Source organism: Lotus japonicus, chromosome 4 (assembly GCF_012489685.1).
Source record: "Lotus japonicus ecotype B-129 chromosome 4, LjGifu_v1.2".
Lineage (NCBI taxonomy): Eukaryota > Viridiplantae > Streptophyta > Magnoliopsida > Fabales > Fabaceae > Lotus > Lotus japonicus.
The window spans coordinates 19,152,554-19,174,024 of NC_080044.1; the positions used below are offsets into that span (position 1 = coordinate 19,152,554).

The 21,471-nt window shown below is 34.9% G+C and overlaps 2 protein-coding genes across 4 annotated transcripts; both read left to right on the top strand.

The window, feature by feature from the left end:
- Positions 1-5,520: 5,520 nt before the first annotated feature.
- On the top strand, positions 5,521-11,119 carry LOC130714681 (protein MID1-COMPLEMENTING ACTIVITY 1-like). Of its 3 annotated transcripts, none has more exons than XM_057564606.1 (9): positions 5,521-5,845; positions 5,944-6,073; positions 6,240-6,670; positions 8,126-8,529; positions 8,875-8,975; positions 9,386-9,457; positions 9,989-10,095; positions 10,415-10,508; positions 10,757-11,119. In XM_057564606.1, exons 3-9 carry the CDS (start codon positions 6,260-6,262, stop codon positions 10,807-10,809), a joined length of 1,242 nt encoding a protein of 413 aa, XP_057420589.1. In that variant the 5' UTR covers positions 5,521-5,845; positions 5,944-6,073; positions 6,240-6,259; the 3' UTR covers positions 10,810-11,119. The 3 variants fall into 3 exon arrangements, with proteins under 3 accessions (XP_057420589.1, XP_057420586.1, XP_057420588.1); XM_057564603.1 differs by having other exon boundaries at positions 5,521-5,786; XM_057564605.1 differs by having other exon boundaries at positions 5,521-5,771.
- Positions 11,120-17,688: 6,569 nt separating this feature from the next.
- On the top strand, positions 17,689-19,069 carry LOC130715550 (uncharacterized). Its single transcript, XM_057565665.1, has 2 exons — positions 17,689-18,715; positions 18,797-19,069. The coding sequence occupies exon 1, from the start codon at positions 17,762-17,764 to the stop codon at positions 18,674-18,676; it is 915 nt and encodes a 304-aa protein (XP_057421648.1). The 5' UTR covers positions 17,689-17,761; the 3' UTR covers positions 18,677-18,715; positions 18,797-19,069.
- Positions 19,070-21,471: the final 2,402 nt, after the last annotated feature.

The window sequence follows — 21,471 nt, forward strand, 5'->3', positions numbered from 1 at the left end:
GCTTAAGCAGGCCCCTGGGGCCTGGTTTGAGAAGCTGAGGGCTGCTTTGGTTAAGTATGGCTTTAAACCAAGCTGGTGTGACCCTTCTCTTTTCACTTTTCACACATCAACTAGCTGCATTTATGTTCTGGTCTATGTTGATGATATAATCATCACTGGAAACTCTCTTCCTCTAGTCCAGAAGGTTGTGACTCAACTTAACTCAGAATTTGCTTTAAAACAGCTGGGAATGTTGGATTATTTTCTTGTGTGCAAGTCCACCATCTCCATGACAGGTCTCTTCTTTTAACTCAGTCTAAGTACATTGGTGATTTGCTTGAAAGAGCTGAGATGGCTGATGCTAAGGGCATCTCTACACCTATGGTCAGTGGTGCTAAATTGAGCAAGTTTGGAGCTGATTACTTTGATAATCCTACTCTATATAGATCTATAGTAGGGGCATTACAGTATGCCACCTTGACTAGACCAGAAATAAGCTACTCAGTTAACAAGGTTGGCCAGTTTCTTAGTCGACCTTTAGATGAGCATTGGAAGGCAGTCAAGAGGATTCTTAGGTATCTCAAAGGCACTATTCATCATGGTTTACACATCAGGCCTTGTTCCTTGTCTAAACTAGTTCCTTTGGAGGCTTTTTGTGATGCTGATTGGGGGTCATATCCTGATGATAGGAGGTCCACTTCAGGGTCTTGTATTTTCTTTGGGCCTAACCTGGTCTCATGGGCTTCAAAGAAGCAAAGTTTGGTTGCTCGTTCTAGTACTGAAGCAGAGTATAGGAGTCTGGCAAATACTTCTGCAGAATTGCTTTGGATTCAGTCTCTCCTTCATGAACTTCAAGTTCTCTTCTCCACTCCAGAATTTATTGTGATAATATGGGGGTTGTAGCTTTAACTCATAATCTGTGTTGCACACTCAAACCAAGCATATGGAGCTTGATATTTTCTTTGTCAGGGAGAAGGTCCTCAACAACTCTCTTCATGTGCAACATGTGCCCTCAATTGATCAACTTGCAGATATATTTACAAAGGCTCTCTCCTACACGTTTTGAGACTCTTAGGACCAAACTCAATGTCACTGATAAATTGATTTCTCACCCACCTTGAGTTTGCGGGAGGATATTAGGGTACACTGTATGAATGTGTATTGAATTACACGTTAGTAAACAGTCAGCACTAGGGTTGTTATGATGAGCTGGCTTTTCAGTTAGGCTAAGCGGTTATGCTTAGCTGTCAAGCTGAATCAGTTAGAGTTTGTTAAGCTTGTTGAGTAAGCTTCTGATAAGTGCCAATTTTACGTACTTTTCACTCTTATTTTGGACACTTATCTGACATGTGTGCTTCATTTATATATCATTTAACCCTCATTTTAGTTGTTTATTAAAAATCTAGTTTTAGGTTAGATTTTATGTCAAATACTAGTTTAATCCCTATTTTTTGTGTAGGAAAGAAATGGTGTCTTGATGCTTGAAGTTTGCTTGAAGCAAGTGAAATACAGAATGTGTTGGACTTGTTTGCTTGAAGCTTGCTTGAAGCAGGGAAAATACAGAAGTGAAGATGGCTTCGTTGCTCAAGGATTGCTTGAAGCAATCATTTTACAGCAAAGATGTTCTTTTCCAATGAAGATTGCTTGAAGCATGCTTGAAGCATTGTTAAGACAGTGGAGAATTATTCACCATGAAGAAAAGCATGCTTGAAGCCGCTTGGAGCAATCTTGAAGCATCTGAAACAGCCATAAACACTATAAATACAGGGCACTCGAATTTTATCAAGAAATTGGCCATTTTGCTTCATTTCTAGACACACCCAAATAGAGAGAACAAGGGAGAAAGCTTAGGAGGCTGAAGCGGAAGCTTGGGTGCCGGATTCGACGGCGAGACATCGCGGAGTCTTCGGTTCTTCTTTCTTCTTCTTCATGATTTTAAAGCTATCCATGAAAATGGATAGCTAATCTCTCTTTGTTCGGATTAGTTGTAGCCTTTTGGCCTTTATGCCCTCACTTTGATCTATATATATGAATCTTTGTTTCTATGAATGGTTTCAATGATGTTACTTTGTTCTTAATGCTTGTTTTGGCTTGATCACCTAAGACATGAAAATGGATTTGATAAGTTTAGTGAGAACTAGCTAATTGAATCTGATCTAGGTAAATATCATCTAATGAATCTAAGATCTAGAGATAGGATTGGATCATTAGTCAAACTAACATCTATGCTTAATGCTTCTTGCTTTGTTAATCAATCAAGAGATTGAGGGTTAATTTATTAAGACGATAATCTTCGCATATAGAGACCGTGTAGTAAGATATGATATGGTGTGATGGAACCAATCATAGGACAAGATTTATGTATGAAGTCTTAGAGCGCGTAAAGTCAATCGGTGAATTCCAATTCCAACAATCGTCTCATCTTGATCTCAAACCTCTTTTATATAGTTTTGTTAAGGCTTTTCACTTATTTTCATGTTCAAACAAACAATCAATCTCTTTTTAAAACCATCGTTTGAGTTTGTTAACTATTGAACGACGTAAGTATTACACCTCCCTGTGGATACGACAAAACCCTTTACTACACTACAATTGAGTCTTGAAAGATTCGAAAGTAGAGTGGTAAAATAATCTTTCAACAGCTTCATAGTTCTATATAAGGTGTAATCAAACACTTGTATCATTAGCTTTTCAATAATCAATGAGAAATAGTTTTCACAATTCTGAGTTTCTCTAACAAGCTGATTTAGTGACGTGTCATTCTCACGTTAATTCTCACAAAAAAATTCCACGTGTCATTCTATTAGATAACTTCTTTTCTGTTGTGTTATTTTATCTTGAAACCGAATTTTAAAAGATTTGCCATAATTATCTAAGATTTACCTAGATTACTCCTTACTAAATTTATTTCCAAAACAAATCTTGAAACCGTTTTCATTATCTCTTTAAATTAGGAAAAGTCTCAAACCTAATTTACTTCATATTTACAACAATCCCCTGATTTCTCCTTTTATTCTTTCTCATGATCTACAATATAAAAATAAAATATGTAGTGTTGAAATTATAATCCATTAAATTTTTTAAAGATTTCCCTAATTATCTAAGATATGCATCAGTCATCTCCTCCTCTATATATCAATATATATTAGAAAAGAATTATATAGCTTCTCTTATGTTGACATGTGTTCCCTGATTCTAAAACAAATCTTGAAACCTAATTTTAAAAGATTTGCCCTAATTATCTAAGATTTACCTAGATTACTCCTTACTAAATTTATTTCATCAATCTTGATTTAAATCAGTTATTAATAAGTTTAATTATTTTGGGGAATTAAAGCAGTTATTATTTGATGGATACGGAGAAGATTACAATATTTGATTTGATTGGTTTCCAAATGTTTAAGAAAATAAAATGTTTTAATAATCATTCCAGAAATAAGAAATTATTATAGAAAAAAAAAGGGGGGGAAAGGGGAATTTGAAAGAAGGGATGAGGGGAGAGGGGGGGGGGGGGCGGCAGACTGACAATTAATAGGGAAAGAGGAAAAAAATATAGGGAAACCGAAAATTTAAAATGTCAGATGAGAGAAAAGAGAGATGAACGAAATTGAGGGAGAAAAAGAGACAATTAAGGGAGAAATAACAGGGAAAGAGGAGAGCACATATTGGGAACAACTTAAAAAAACATAGATAACTTAGAATTTAAAAAATAATAACGGAAAACGAACTCGCATAATCACGTTCATGATTAATTGATGTATCAAATACAATAGACATATTCCCCGTGCAACACACGGGAAAAGAAAACACTAGTATATTAGAAAAGAAGAACTTCCATAAGACTGATTTGGTGAGGTGGCAGCTCCTGGTTCAATCTCATAAGAAAAAATCCACGTGTCAATTTGTTAGATAGCAAATTTCACGTGTCAATTTGTTAGAGAGATTCTCTTCTGTTGTGTTATTTTATCTTAAAACCGAATTTTAAAAGATTTTCCCTAATTATCTAAGATTTACCTAGATTATTCCTCACTAAATTTATTTCCAAAATAAATCTTGAAACTCTTTAAATTAGAAAAAGTCTCAAAACTAATTTACTGCTTATATTTACAAGAATCCCTTGATTTCTCTTTTTATTATTTCTCATGATCTACAATATAAAAATAAAATATGTAGTGCTGAGATTATAATCCATTAAAATTTTAAAATATTTTCCCTAATTATCTAAGATTTTTCCTAATTTGGAATTGGGCGGGAGAGAGAGAAGGACAATTAATGGGCAAAGAGGAAAAAGATATAGGGAAATTTAAAATTTAAAATGTCAGATGAAAGAAAAGAGAAAGAAATGAAATTGGGGGAGAAAAAAGACAATTAAGGGGGAATTAATGGGGAAAGATGAGATCAAATATTGGGAACAACTTTTTAAAAAAAATTAAAACATAGACAACTTAAAATTTTAAAAATAATAATTGAAAACGAACTCGCATAATCACGTTCATAACTAATTGATATATCAAATACAATAGACATATTCCCCGTGCGTTGCACGGAGAAAAAACACTAGTATATTACCATTTAAAATAAAAATTCTACATTTATGCAATCTTGTAATATTTACATAAATTTTAAAAGAATGTTATTGGTTCAGTTAAAATTCTCTTGATGAAACATTAATTAGCTTTGAATTTTACGGAGTCTTTCATATTTTTTTTTGTTAAACCACCCGTATTAGGTCACTCTTATGATATCAACTATTTTCAAATTTGAGATTCAGTCACGCTCAAAGTTTTTCATCCCTCCTCCTAAGTGTAATGTGGAGGGATTGAACTTTAGAGCTCTTCATACATTATATTGCCAATTGAACGACTTCTCATACATGAATTTCACATAATTGATAGCTAGTTAAAAAAAGTTACTCTTGAATCTTTCTACCTATGTATTATTGGTGATAATTAACTTTTTAATTCTAGTTAATCTTCGTTCCCTCAATATAAAATCATGCTCCGCCCCTGTTATATTATCACATAAGTCTAAGAAATTAGAGAAATTTCCGTTAGATGGTCTCCTATTTTGTATAGATTTTTAGATAGATTTGTTTGATTGAATTGCAAGGATTGTAGCCGACGGAGTGGAGCAATAAACACTTCACTTTCCCCGCATGTTGAGAATAAAAGCCTGAAGGCAAGGAGTTAGGTGGGATGGTACTTGTCACCTTTTGCGTGACTGCCTCAGGAACAGAAAGCTGCAATTCATTGGCGCAAAATGGTTCCAATATCAGACTCAACGCTCAACCACCCTTCTGCTATACCATCTTAAATACTTGTACTGTGCTTGTTTGGATTACTTTTCAAGTTTTCATCAGGTGGAAATGAAGGAATAAACAAAAACCAAACATAATTAATTAACACATTTAGTAAATTACATTGTCAATTTGTCACTGTCAGTGAAGAACAAAGTGGTTATGTAAACAGTTTGAGGGTAAGCACGTAATTAGATTTGGATGTTTCTGTGCACCGCATTGTAACTCATTTGGTGGGGACAGCAGAACAGAAGCACTCACTTGAGTTGAAACACATTCAACTCTGCACAAACAAAACCACAAACAAACAACACCGAACCCAAACTCAGAAAGAACCATAAACACCAACATAGAGAAACTGTTTCTGTGTAATGATGCCTGCCATTATCTGAATTCAATGTTCTTTTTTTTACCGGATTTTGGCCGTTTGAGCGTTTCTTTCATGAGTGTTTGGTTGTGTTGTGACTTGTGAGCATGAATGAAGCCTTGAAAAAAAGTGATTTTCTGAACGGTGAAGTTAATCATGCTTTTTTGTTTTTTCTTTATAATGATGACTTATGTTGTTCAAAAGTGAGTCAAGAAACGTCCTTGACACTCTTGTTTGGTTTTCAGTTTTTTGCTTTCTTTCTTTTCTCAGCTTATTGAAATGCATTTGCCATGTGTTGCAGTGCCTCTGTCTCTGAAAACCTAAGATCTTCAAGGCCAATGCTGTGCTGTCTCTAAGAACTGAGAAGATCTCCAGCAATAGGGGGAGGATTCACAGGCTTAACATGTAAATTCCATTTTGCATAATCAAAGGTAATAATCCATCTCAAGTTCACAGTGGTTTTGATTTTTAGACCCTTCCTTTATAATTAAAGACCTATAGTAACATTTTGTTTGAAACTTTTCCAATTAAAACAAGGATCACAATGCATTTTTCATGTTTGGAGCTTTGAGCTGAATATATTGATGGATTTTTTAGGTTGATTACTAGTAGATAACATGGCATCTTCATGGGAACATTTTGGGGAGGTTGCAAATGTGGCCCAATTGACGGGCTTAGATGCGGTGAGGTTAATTGGGATGATTGTAAAGGCTGCAAGCACGGCGCGGATGCATAAGAAGAATTGCAGGCAGTTTGCATTGCATCTGAAGTTGATTGGGAATTTGTTGGAGCAGCTCAAGATCTCGGAGCTTAAGAAGTACCCTGAAACGCGGGAGCCTCTTGAGCAGCTAGAAGATGCCCTCAGAAGGTCTTATATTTTGGTTAATAGTTGTCAGGACCGCAGCTACCTTTATCTGCTGGCCATGGGATGGAACATCGTTTATCAATTCAGGAAGGCTCAGAATGAAATCGACAGATACTTGCGCCTTGTTCCTCTCATTACTCTTGTTGACAATGCTCGAGTCAGGGTATGTATATGTTGTTCCTTCTCTGTGAGCCTTGTTGGGAGTGGTGTATTTTGAGCTTAGCTAGGCTAGAAATTGAATCATTGGAATTATTCTTGAACAACTCTGTTGGTGTTGACCCATCGTGCTATGGTCTTAGTCCACTTTAAATATGTATGATTTACATAAGTAGTCTCTGAAGTTTGCCATCGGTTTAACATCGTTGCTATTCACTATACCCCTTGTGTTGAGGGAATTTAAGTTATCATGAAGGTGCTGCCTATGGATATGATTAAGTCCTCTGTCAAAAGCTATAAAGTGGGAACTCAACTTTTGGCTGATTTTTAACATTTCATGAAGGTTGTTAGCTTTTTAGTAGTCTCTTGAAAAATGTAAGGTTGGGTATATCCATGATTAAAAGTTAGTGTTTCATTTGAGTGATTTCTATCTCTCGATGGAAGACTTGGGTTACAGGAATCAAAACGACCTAAACTTATGATTCATCATATTCCACTTGTTTAGTAGATAGCCAAGATAGTTTGTTCTTTGATTGGTTGCAACATGGCTTAAAATTGTGATTTCAATTGCCGTTACGCAGCTGCAATTGTAGGCATCGCTGTTGTTGCAATGTGCATTGCGGTCAGTTGGAGCTGGAACTTATTTTATATTTGAAACTGGATATAACTTATCCTGGATGTATTTCAAAATCTCATATATCCTCCTCCCTCCATCCTAATCATACATTTCTTTCATCACTAGCTCAATATTATCCTAAGATCCTCTGACCCCTTTGGAATTCCCTCTAAATAAAAGAAAAAAAAAAACGAAAAACAATTTGTGTGAGGACTTTGAACAATGTTACAGCTCCATGAGGCCTGGTTCAGCTCAATGCAGCCATTGTGCTCGTTGGCTTGTGGTAGTTGCAGTGTGATGCATTGCGGACACCACCACAGCCACAATATTGTGGCCACATCAAGCTATGCTGTCTACAATTTGAAACCATGAGCGGTTTTGGGATATCGGTGCACTGTATAGCAAGTATAAAGACCTAGCTTGTAAAATATAGGGTGCCGGTAAGTGGCATGTCTAAATTTATGTAGCCAACCAGCCAACCACAGGGTGTAGTTTATTTGATATATATATATATATATATATATATATATATATAGACATTGTGTTTAAATATGTATTTGTAAGGATCCATTTAGAGTACTTGTCTCAATTGGATCCAAGCGATCACTCTTTTTGAAACTCAATGCCTTGAGATTCATATGTTCAGTTCCCTTTCCTCATATTCTTGAGAACGTGTGATGGTTTTCCATACGTTACACTTACAGCACTTTCCTTTTGAATAATCAGAATTTGCAAATTTCCTAACCTTTGTCAAGGCTTGATCTGGTTTTGACTGTAACTTTCATGGTGACATCTGTGTAAGTTTGGTCTGAATTCTGCTAACAATTGCTTCTATGGAATATTCAGGAGAGACTTGAAGTTATTGAGAGGGATCAATGTGAGTACACTTTGGATGATGAGGACCAAAAGGTGCAGACTGTGATTTTGAAACCTGAGCCTGACAAAGATGATAGTGCAGTTCTGAAGAAAACTCTTTCTTGTTCTTACCCCAACTTCTCTTTTACTGAAGCACTTAAAAAAGAGAATGAAAAGCTTCAACAAGAGCTGCAATTTTCACAAGGCATTATGGATATACATCAGTGTGAATTCATTCAACGTTTATTAGCTGTCACAGAAGTTGCAGCTTATTCTCTTCCAGAAAAGTTTTCACCTGAAAAAAGTCAGAAGACAGTAGATTATAGTAACTACAGTTATTCTGATGCCAATGATAACAAAAATAATTCTTCTGAACAAAAAGACCACAAATCAAGGTAATTTAATTCCCTCTTGTTCAGCTTTTGTGCGGTTTGGGTTTACCCAGAGAAACTAGTAGACCAAAAATAATAGTTGTTATGTGAAATTTGAGCCTCACACATATCTGGGAAGATCCAAAGTTTTCCCTTAGTTATGAATTTAAGTAGCTTTCACTATGCTAGAACTTTTGTTTCCTCCATCCTATTATGTTGCTTGCAACACAATCGATTATAACAACAACAATAAAAGCCATATCTCACTAAGCGCAATTGATTATGGTTTTCCAAAAAAATCACCATTTTTTACATTTCTGGTTACTAACATTGAGTACAGTCTGATACTTCATTTGCCTGGGAAAACAGATCGTCGGTTCCAGAAAAGAATCAGCTGTCAACTGGAGGTTCATCTCAGCAGGAAGATTGGCATACTGATTTACTAGCTTGTTGTTCTGAACCTTATCTTTGTATGCTCTCTTCTGTCGTTGATTTGATATTCTTTTGTCTGCAATAAGAGATTAGTTTCATTCTTCACCCTAAAGGGTTATTACAAGCATATTGTTCACTGTACCTTTAGCATCATTAACCAGACCTTTCCTTTTACTTTAACATTGAGTCAGCAATTTATATTGTTTCACACCTCTTTTGCATGTTAAACTATAGTAATTGTTGAGGTATAGTTTAAATGAGCATAATAAACCGCTTTTCTTTCATAAGAGAAGAATTTATTGAGGGATAAGAGAAATACAGTACAGGAGGAGCCGGATTCCACTTAGTAGAAGTGAAAATGAGAAAATAAGAGGAAAAATATATATACAGAGCTCTCCAACCCTTCTATCCTTCAGTGTAAGTAATAAGTTGATCATTTGATTTGCAGGTATGAAGACATTTTTCTATCCTTGTGGGACATTTTCAAAGATAGCTACTGTTGCAACTAACAGACCAATATGTAAGTTAGCTATAACATATTTTAAAAGGATTAAGCTATATATGAATTTTGTTTCACTTTGAGTTTTTTGCCAGTAAGCCTGGAATTTGAGTAGATCAAGTTGATATTAGGATCAATATGTTACGTGCATTCAGTTCAGATATTTCACCTAGGAAAATTGTCTTTCTTGGTTGCCATGACTTTTTTGGCACCTCTAAAGTGATAAAATAAAAAAATATTGATGTCATCAACTTAACTGAAGATTTATAACAAGCCATGTCTCCACATTCTTATGTAGTTAAGATTGAAGTGGGGTGATAAATCTAGGATTTTACCAATAATGAAGGTTCACTAAATTGATTTTTGTCATGTACATTAACGTCATGTAATCGAAACATAATTATAATATCTTTTGGGGGGTTATTGACTAACTACCCAACCCGTGCTAGTGTTTGAAACTAATGCTAGGGTTTCATATTTTCTGATGTTATATTGTTCTTTCTTTTTGGTTCTTTTGTAATGCTGCTATAGCTTCAATTTCTGTTGTTTCAGCTTCTGCAGAAGTATGTAACGATTTGTTGGCATATTCATTAATTTTATCTTGCTGTTGCTATACTTGCTGCATAAGGAGGAAACTTAGGAAGATGTTGAACATCACGGTAATGCTTCCTTCCTTTTTGCATAAATATGACTTTGTGTGCTTTCTTCTTATGTGTCTTGTATTTATAAATATTCAGATATTCTGGGCAGCCTTCTCCATTTTATAATAAAAAATGTCTTCACATCATTCTGAGGGTTTAGCTGATAAATCTCGGTGTTCTGTATTATTACTGTTTTTTGTTTCTTCTTTTCTCCAATTTGCTAGGTGTTAAAAATATGGAAGATTTGAGTATTCTTTGGAATTTAGTATCATTTGGATTTTGGAGACTACCTTTTGCGTTTTCTGGTTCTTTAAATGTTTCATTACTCACTGACCAGGGAGGCTATGTTGATGATTTTCTTTCTCATTTGATGTGTTGCTGTTGTGCCCTTGTGCAAGAATGGAGAGAAGTGGAGATCCGTAGAGTTTTTGGTATGATCTCACCATTCAGCTTTCTCTAAATTTAAGTAATTGCACTAGATTATAGGGAAATTTCACATCTCCAATAGATCCAGTTCACCTAGCACATGTCTTGTACTCTTTCATATTCTAAGAAAAACCTTTTGTATTAGATCTAGCTTGGTTGTCTGAAGTTTTACTATGACATTTCTGTTGGTTTTTTTTGCACTAAATTGATGCTCAAAATTCATGTTAAATGCTTTGGTGAAACGATTTTGCAGCTCCAGATATGACCAACTCAAGCCCTCCAACCTCACAGTACATGGAATATTAAGTAAAGAATACCATATCAAATACAGGCAATTGGCATTTGGAACTCACAAGAAGCTCTAGCAGGACCTGTGTATTTTGATATTCACACCACCTGACATCAATTATCTGAATGTAAATCACCTTGTGTTATGTACCCAAATAAAGTACCTTTTAGAGTTAGCTGATGGTGCATCATAAACTTCTTTCTTTCATGGTCATAACATTTGAGTTAATTTTTGTTTTTTTTTCTTGAACATTTTTTTTTTGAGATTTTCACTTTCACTCGTTTAGCATACTAGTGTGTGTATGAATACTGGCTAGTTAAGTGCAAACTGAATAGACTTTTACTTAATTCATAAGAAAAATTCCGTTCATTTTTTTATGTCAAAGTGTGTATGGATGTCTATATATTTGCGAAACGGGTGGTATTCAAAGAATACTCTAACACGTTTGGTAGACTTCACCCAATCACCCTCCCAAACTCTTATTTGTTGGATATTTGAAGAATTAGGTAATTCTATATACTACTTTATTCACCTCCCTAAAACCATGAGAAAATAATATGGAAGAAAATGAGGAAGTTAGGGTTTGAATTTCATCAATCACCACCATAGTGAAGTAGGAATTGTGGAAGTCTTGCCATTAATTAGTCATATTTGGACATCTTAGCTTTGGGTAGGACATTTGTGCACCTCCTTCTGTATTGTTTGGAGAGGCCCATTTACCCCTAAACTGAAGGACACAATGTAACACCCCACTTTTCGTTATTAGGTTATTTATTATTTTATCTTAATTATTATTATGATATATGGTATTTTGATAATTTATGCGATTTAATTAGATGATTATGTGATTTAATTAGATGATAAGGTCATTAAGTGATTTTATTAGATAATTAAGTTATTATGTGATATAGATAAATAAGGGTTTTAGGTTTTAAGTGAGTAGTTGGGAGTGGGGCCCATTGTAAGATTATTTAAGGGTTATGAGAGAATTAAAAAGAGAGAAATCAGAAAATTAGGATTAGAGAAGCAGCAGAACAGAGGAACACGTGAAAGGTGAAGGAGAGGAGAAAAGGTGGAAAAACCTAGAATTTGATCTTCAAGAAGAAAAGGGTCAATGAGGCTTTGTACCGGTGTCATAGAAGGTAAGGATTTGAATTTACCTTGTATAATTGTAGAATAACAGAGGTTGAGTTTAACATGAAGGAACCCCATCTTCCTTGAAAATTCAGAACTGAGAGACTGTGTTGAGTGTTAACATGTGGTGAGAAAAATTGATTTTGAGCGAAATTGAGGTTCCAGGGAAAATTGGGTTCTGTTCTGTTTTCCCCGCAGATACCCTAACAGTCTGTGTTGTAGAGAGCATAACTCTCTCTACAGAATTCCAAATTGAGTGAAACCAATTTTGTATGAAAGCTAACTCATAGGGCTATGTTGGGTAATATTTTCATAATTTTTCGATTGCTGGTTCAATACCAGAATCATTTGCAAGTTCATTCTGTTTCTGCCCGCAAACACCCTAGCAGCCTGTGTTGTAGAGAGCATAACTCTCTCTAAAGAATTCCGAATTGAGTGAAACTAATTTTGTATGAAAGCTAACTCATAGGGTTATATTGGGTAATATTTTCATAATTTTTGGATTGCTGGTTCAATACCAGAATTATCTGCAAGTTCACTCTGTTTCTGCTCGCAGACACCCTAACTGCCTGTGCTGTAGAGAGCATAACTCTCTCTACAGAATTCCAAATTGAGTGAAACCAATTTTATATGAAAGCTAACGTATAAGGCTATGTTTGGTAAAATTTTCATAATTTTTGGACTGCTCATTTAGTACCAGGATTATATGCAAGTTTGCTATGTTTCTGCTTATTTCTGGGATTGATTCTGAAACTGATTCTAGTAATTGATATGAGACATTTGATGATTTTGTGTTGCTATTTTATCAGTGGAATAGTGAATGATTTGATAATTGTATTGAAGTGTTATTTTGTGCAATTTTGGTGTGATTTCCGTTATGGAATTTGGTGAGAAAATATGTTATATATTTGGGGCTGGAGTGGTCTCAAATTGCATGTTTTAATTTATGAGTTTTTGCACGAAATACACTTCATTTAGTCAAGAGGCAACGTGTCGGTTTTCATCGGAAAACTGAGGTTTGTCCCAGAACTGGCGTGGTTCTGGAAGTCTGGAGTAGACTTCATTGGTGGTTAACTGTCTGGAGTGGACGCGGTGATACCGCTAAGGTTAACAATTGGTACCACATGCATACATTAGAGTCTCACACACTAAGTTTCACGTTTTGAGTGGTTTTATGTGTTTGGTGATTTGTTGGTGAATTGTTTTGCTGTTGTGGTAAAGTCGAATTATTATTCTTCTTTAAGCTTATAATTTTCCGAAACATTAATAAGAATTGTGAAACTGTCTTGAGAGAAAATATTATAATCACTCAGATTTTAAAGACAATGTGAAGAGTTTATAAAGCAGGATCTGAATTGTTTACTTGCTCTTTGTTATGCTATATTTTATACAATGTAAGTTCTTACCCTTCTGTTGGAATGATGTTCTATGCGACATCGCTCAGGTACTGGAGGTAGATATGTGGCTCATGAGGAGTAGCTTCAGAGAGTCTTAGCTTATTATTATTATTATTATTATTATTATTATTATAAAATAAGTGTCTTGCTCTATAATGTAACACTGGGTAGATATTTTACGTTACTTTTACACTTTTGTTGAGAGGATTTTATAACCTCTCCTTATGGAAGTTGTTGAATAATTTTCTAAATTATGGCAATGTCGTACTGTTGATGGTCGAAGTGCTTATGAAATTAAGTTCTGAGTATGACCAATTTTATTGGAATATCATGGAAGATAAACCTATTTAAATAAGTGATTTTATGCATCATAGAATTATCTGGCTGGTTTAGAAATTTTATTGGCAGGAATAATTTATTCTTTGAAAACCATATGAACTTATAGATTTTCAAACACAATCAGTGTTAATTTTAATGAGTTTTCGTGAAGAAGTGTAATACTCCCTTGATAAGTTTTTAAACTCTGATAAACGTTTTAAAATAAAACAATGGGAAAAAGGGGGTGTTACACACAATGCCATTCCTTCTCCATCAATCATGGAAAAAAAAGAATGTCATAGTAGCACAAATTAGGGTTGTGAAAGATAAATCATAAAGTATGACATCATTTTGTTTATTTGAACTCATTCAAGTTTGAGTTAATATTGCAGGGTACCTACAAAATTTATGAAATATATCAGAATTTGTACAAAATTTACGAACCTTAAACTGACAAAAATAATTTTGCATGGATTTCAAATTAGTCAACATAGATTTGTTTTGGTAATAAATTTTAGGTGCAGAAATTTCTCCTCTCCATTTATAACTGAATGCATTCGGTTGGTATCCCATTTTATTTTATTTGAAATTTAACATAATATCAATCAATTAGTTTAGAATATAATGATTGTTTAAAAAAATATAATGATACTTTTATATAAAACAAAATCTCACGTTACATATACATAAAGAAATCTCTAAAGTTAAAAAGAAGATTTTTATATTTTACTAAAAAGTTTCTCATATTTAAAATTTTTAAATTAGCCAACATAGTTTTATTTTGGTAATAAATTTTTGGTGCAGAAATTTCTCCTCTCCATTTATAACTGAATGCTTCGGTTGGTATCTCATTTGATTTTATTTGTAATTTAATACAATATCAATCAATTAGTTTAGAATATAATGATTGTTTAAAAAAAATAATGATACTCTCTATATAAAACAATATCTCACGTTACATATGCATAAACAAATCTCTAAAGTTAAAAAAGAAGATTTTAAAATCTACTTATACATATGTGACAACACCTTGAAACATCATTACAGCAAACATTGATCTTTGCATGCTCTTTTTTGCCACCATTTATCAAGAAGTGTGGTCCCTTAAAACTGTATAGTGGCCACCAACTGTATTTAGAATAACACCTTTTATACTATCCTTGGTGTAGAACTCAGGCTCCTTTTCTTGCAAATCCATCACAGATCATCAATCATCGTCATGCTTCTTTGGTAGTTGAGAGCATCAATGTCTTTCTTTTACTCTACATCATCGGGAAGGATCTTAAATTGTGCAAGATGATGAATCTGTTATAGAAAAAAAATACAAAACCAAGTTGCAAACCAAGCAAGAGCTTACATTGCACATGTGAGATGGACAAAACAAATTGAGAGGAACAATGAAATAATGTTTAGGTAGTGGAAAACAATTGAATTACCAAAAAAAAACGTGAGCAGCAGACAAGCAAGTCCATAAAACCCGGATAAGAGTTAATAATCTTTTTATACTAAGCAATCAGAATGTGTGAAGGCTATAATAAATTTCTTCCCTTGCCTAAGATTGGGATGAGAAATGATGTTCATAGAGCTCAGCAAAGTCCATATCCTCATTATATGAACCTAGAACTGTTCATTTTGCCCCAATCTTATATACTAACCCCATTCCACATCAGATCAAGAATTGCAGTAACAAAATGGAGACGAAAAGGAGAATGAACCACATGCTGGAAAAGTTACTCATTTGCATCAGATTCATAATTCTAAGATCCAAAATCAACACAAATCAGTAGCTATAAATTTATCAGCAATAAATGAGATAACAAGAGCAAATGCCATAAATTGGTGAATGAAAATAAGGAAATTTTATATGATTCATTCTCCTTACCCACATTCCTTTTCCATTCAGCTCATTAACTGTGTTAAGGTTTGCTTCCCACTAAGCAAAAGTTCAAGTATCAGTTATGAAGCCAAAGTAAATATAACTTATGAGTTATAAAGATGCAACTATGAGTACAACTAATACCCATGGATGTGACATGTAATAGGATGCAGTTCTCGGACCATAACCCCAAACATTCTTGAGCCAAATAGGAAACTGCCTGAAAATCTTATAAAATCATACCTTTATTTAAGCAAATTTAGAATTTTAACCCATGTACTAATTTAAAAAAAGCTTCCACTATTGAGATAGTAAAGCAAAATAAAAGAGACTATAGCTATGTCTAAAAGCGATTTACAATTGACAACAAAAAAAAAGCTATTAATTAATAAGAAAAATAGCAAAATATGGAATTGAAATCAATCATATGAATAAGTATCTTACCTAAATCTCATTTCTTTAACTGGGATCCTGGGTCAAATTTGTTGGACGTCCCTTCTTCTGAAAGAGTTTCTCGCTGACATTGTTGATTAATTAAAGGCCATGGCTTTTACCTCGGAGATTCATGCCCATATTTGCTTGAACATCAGCTTCATAGTTATATTCCTTGAACATCACAAAAGAATAAAGGAAAGAAATAAGGGTAGTTAACATCTAAAAACTAAAAATTAGTATGATACTCACATCTCTATTCAACAAAATTTGAAGCCTTGCCTCGTTTTTGCCCATAGGGTGACACACTTGTGCACTGCTGCTGCAATTAACAGAATTATGTGATGCTGATAGAAAAATAATCAAATGATTGAAATTTGAAGCATATAGAGTCCTACCTTAATTTAAAGCATATGGAGTCATCCACTGATTGACTGTCGGAAGAGCCCCAGATCCCCTCAGATCCATCTCCTTAATTTGAACTTAGACCACCGCCGCGAACGCAGTGGTTTGACTTCCTCCTTCGAACCCTCTCTATCTCCTTCATGCACGGAGAATATGTCTTTTAAAATTTTAATAGATTATAATCTCAGCACGTGCACATGGGTTGGGTTGGATAGATTTTGGTCAAAATAAAATCCGAACCGATCAAAATTGTCTGGGTTGGGTTGGGTTGGATTTCACAAATTTCTTCTTCGGACCCGATCCGAACCAACCCGACGAAGTTCGGATTGGGTTGGATGGATTGATCGGGTCACTATATTAAAATAATAATATATCTGAAATATTAAAAAATCTTGTAAAAATTATTATAAATTCAGAAAAAATTATAAAAAATACTAAATATGTTATAATACTAAATAGCATGAAAAAGACACAAAAAAGTCATATCAAATAGCATGAAATAATACCACATAAATAACATATAGTCAAATATCATGAAAACATAAAACTTCATTACCAAATGACATAAAACAATCTAACATAAATAGTACCTAAAAAGTGAAAAACAACACTAAATGTCATGACATGATACTTAGAACTTAGATGTCTCCAACATAGGCCAAATAACTATATATAAACATGTAACAAATAACTACAAACAAATACTCTAAATTCAAATATGACAAATAACTACAAATACTTAAGTCTCAAAGTTTCAAAAGTCATCACTCCGACACTAGCACTCCAAGTATGAGTAAAATTATAAAAAAATTATTATTATATGTATGGATTCTGGGTTGGGTTGGATGAATTTGAACTAAATCCGAAATCCGATCCGAACTTGGTTGAGTTGTAGTAAAATCCATCCGATTAACCCGATTGCCCGATCCAACCTGCATTTTTTCTATTGGATCGGATTGGGTTGAACGGGTTCATTGGATCTACCCGGCCCATGTTCACCCCTAGCCACTACATATTTTATTTTTATATTGTAGATCATGAGAAAGAATAAAAGGAGAGATCAAGAGATTCCTGTAAATATGCAGTAAATTAAGCTTGATACTTTTTCTAATTTAAAGAGATAATGAAAACAATTTCAAGATTTTGTTTGGAAATAAATTTAGTAAGGAATAATCTAGGTAAATCATACATAATTAGGGAAAATCTTTTAAAATTCGGTTTTAAGATAAAATAACACAACAAAAAAAATGATTAACGTGAGAATGACACTACATAAGTTTTTCTTTTCTAATAATATATTGATTGATTGATATCGATATTATCCAACATAAGTTGCAGCCCAACCCAATTTCTTCATCTTTTCTCTGAAGATCATCACATTTGCGTTTCTTTCCTTCTTCCTGAGTTATGGCACTCCTCTTCCGTCGCCTTAGAAATATCATCCCTCTCTCAAACCCTACTGCTTCCCTTTCTCTGCTCCACCACCGCCTCTCATCCACCTCCAACTCCGGCGCCGGCGACCACCCCAACACTAACCATCCCTTCCTCTGCTCTCTGAGAAACCCTTCTCTCCCTCTGCTCCACCACCACTACCGCCTCTTTTCCAGCGACGACCCCAACTCCAACCACCCCTTCCCTTCCCTTCTCAGAGAACTCAGGGAAGCTGTGAAATCACTCTCAGTAAGTGAGTCACCATTCATCTCCAACTTCCACTCCATCTTACCCCCCCTCCCTTTCCCAGCCATTGAAACCACCCCCTTCCTCCCTTCCAAAAAAGCTGACCAAGACGTGCTGCTCAACCCAACCTCCTCCACATTCTCCATTGATGACAAGCTTCAACGCTTGAAGGCAAGTGTTTTGACCTTGAAGCAGAAGCAGGAGACTAATTTTCAGCGCCTATCCGAGTTGTTCGAGTCCAAAAGTGCTTCCGGCCAAGAGACCCTTGAGATTACCGGCGAGATTCTCACAAGCCGCGGCCGCCGCGAGACCATCTGGACGAAACCATCAGTGAACGAGATTGATGTGTTAATTACAAAGATGACGAGGGACAATGAGAAGACAGTGGAGATTATGGAGTTGGCAGAAAAGTTGACAAACTCCACACTAACTTCCCTATATCAGATTTTCCAAAACTTGAATGAGATAAGGAAAGATTTGCAGGATGATGAGGTCTGGAATGAATTAAAGGAGGGGCTGGTGAGGGTTCAGGAGATGGAGCTCAAAAATTTTAAGCTGTTAGCTGAGGATAGCAACCTCCAACTAGATTTCTTCAGACAGCGCATCACCGACCTCTTTATGATGCGCGACAACCAGAAAGGGTGAAATGGCTGGCTCAGTCGTCTCACCGGTTTTTGAGGCATGGTATGGTTTTTACATATCAATTGCTGAAGAATTAACTAATGGGTTACTCACTCATTTCATTTTGCTTTTTCATGTATCTAGGGTCGTGAATGATGGATTGAAAGAGGAAACGAAATGAAGTATTCAAGCTGCTGCTGTATTTTGGAAGGAGCTCTCAGCAGAGTATTTGTCTTACTCTAGTCTAGTGTGTCCATATTTGTAGGTAGTTATTGGTTAACTTAGATGAACTTGGTTTGCACATGGTAATTTAACAAAGAAATGTTCTCTTACTGGGGTTCTGTATTGTTGCACGATCGATTAATTGAGTTTGAGTATTATATATTTATATTATCAATTAGATAAGTTCCTTGTCTATGTTTCATTGGTTTACCTCTTGAATTACACAGTTAGTTGGTTTGCCTCCTTATTTTACTGCATGCCTTTTGCTGTGAGATAGATAAAGTATTTTACTGACTTTTATAAGTTTAACTACCCAAATTGTGTTTTAACGAGTCTGGGTGGAATCAATATTTACAGGTCTAGTATATATAAGGTGGAATTTATCATGTTGCCCTAGCTTACACATGGATGTTTACTGCCTTTTGAATGTTGAGGCTGCTGGCCTTTTCACTAATTAATGATTTTGACTACTAATTTTGCTCTGGTTTTATTGCTCTGTGATTTTACCCTTTCTTTGTTCTGATCTCATCCTTGTATGGCAATATGCAGCTAAACCATTTGTACAATATAAGATAAATAGGACCACTTAAGCGACTAGTAATCATTGAAGGAAATTGCATTGGCTTGGTCAAGTCAGTATTACAAGACCAGACACTTAAATACATAGCAAAAATTGAAAACATACAACGACATATATCGTAGTTCTTTAGTTGTAGATCAATGCAGGCCATCAAAATTCCTAGTTCATATCTTAAGAGTGTGTTTGGAGATGGAGTATTATTGGGGGGGGAATGTGTTTTATACTTTTATTATTCTGGCTTAAGTGGTGGGCTTTTGGCTGTTGTTGTTGTGCTTATTTACATGTAGGACTTATAACAAATATAGTATATTACCTTCAAAACTTTCCATCCTTGTTAATAATCTGCTAGAAGGGGAAAAATAAGGTCCTCAATTGTTATTTAGATTCTACCTTTTCTTCATTGTTTTTATTCACCATGTTTTAATAATCTTCTTTAGACTGATTTTAGACTTCCTACTTCGATGAGGGATGATCAGTTATCTAGAGATGCTAAACGTCCAAATGAAATAATGACTTACCTTTACTTGAAAAAATGACATTTAGTAAGTCTATTCTTTAAATGAAAGGAAGAATAGAAGAGAAATGGAAACAGTCTTTAAGTTTGCTGGCATTTAGTAAGTCTTTTCTTTGTTAAATTGCTCATGATTTACAATATGGTTTGTGCATTTGTTCTTATTTTTGTTGTTGTTTAGTCATTGCAGTTTGATTCAAGAGGATGTTGGATGCCTTGCACATGTGTTTTGGGCTTGTTTGGTTTCTTAATTGATTGAATGAGTTGTTGTAGCCGTTAATACAGTGTCTTTATAATTATGACCACTGCTTGTGCCTGGAAATCTAATTCTTTTGGTACTATTGGGGCATGGATAATTTCAATTGCTGGGGAAATCAGAACCTCCAAAAGTAGGATGTGATTCTTATTCTTGTAAGTGATGATTCCAAGAAACTAGTAGTTTGAGTCCTTTTTCTCTTTTTTTTTGGGGGGGGATTGTTTTGGATAATTATTGATACAACATATTAATATAAACCATGAAAGCACTATACTACTGTGGGTGCAAACATAGAGGACCCATTTATTTAGTAGCTCTGATCTTTGATCTTCTGCATCCAGATCTATGCCACTGCATATTAGTAATGCCAGTGCCAATTTGTGTTTAAACATAGATTTTCCATCCTTGTTAATAATCTGCTAGAAAGAAAAATGTTACCTATAACTGTAAAAATCCTTTTCCTCTAGCTATTGGCATTTGGCAGAACTTCCAATCCTGGGACTTTGCCATTCTTGTGTCTTCATGTGGGATTTCTGGGTACCAGGCGAGTAGTGATGGTTGAGTTGGTATGTGGTTGCTGGGTCAGTGTGGTTGTTACGGAGTAGGAACTCTTTGTCAATTGGTATTTGGTTGTTCAGTGGTTTCAATTGCTTTCTAAGACTTCTGATGACTTTGGTCTCAATATTGTTCTCTTCATCCTGTTTAATAAAATTCAAGGAGAAACAGTTGTGACGCAAAGTGGTCCTAAAATCTTCATCCTTTTGAAAACTTTTTTATATATCCATTGATAATGGAAACTACTTCTTGTACAACAACTTCATCGAGGAAGATTAGAATCTGCTTTCATAGCATGATGGCTATTTTTATTCGTGCTTTCTTCAAAGGCTTTGCTATTAGAGCTAGTGTTCAAGTCCAGTGGTCTATTTGCACTCAGTGCTAAGCATATGTATACTAGAACATCTGCTATGCACCTTGCCTGCCTTTTCCTTTTCCACAAGTTCACTGAAATGCTTTTCATAACCTCTTTTTACATTACACACTTGGTTTGAATAAACACCCTCAACTCTTCTATCTATTTTCCCCACACCCCATACCTTGGCATGTCTTAAGATTATTTTTTATGAATTCGTTTGCCTGAATTTGCATCCCTGGAAGATTTCTTCTTAGTCTCATTCTTCAAGTGTTCCTCCATTTTGTCTCTTGTAAAATCATCTCTTAGCCTCTGGTTTTTAGCAGTGTGAGAATCACTT

Coding starts and splice junctions, on each gene's coding strand:
- LOC130715550 (XM_057565665.1), top strand. CDS start 17,762: ATGGCACTCCTCTTCCGTCGCCTTAGAAATATCATCCCTCTCTCAAAC.
- LOC130714681 (XM_057564606.1), top strand. CDS start 6,260: ATGGCATCTTCATGGGAACATTTTGGGGAGGTTGCAAATGTGGCCCAA. Junction 6,671..8,125: donor TTGACAATGCTCGAGTCAGG/GTATGTATATGT, acceptor TGGAATATTCAG/GAGAGACTTGAAGTTATTGA. Junction 10,509..10,756: donor GGAGATCCGTAGAGTTTTTG/GTATGATCTCAC, acceptor ACGATTTTGCAG/CTCCAGATATGACCAACTCA.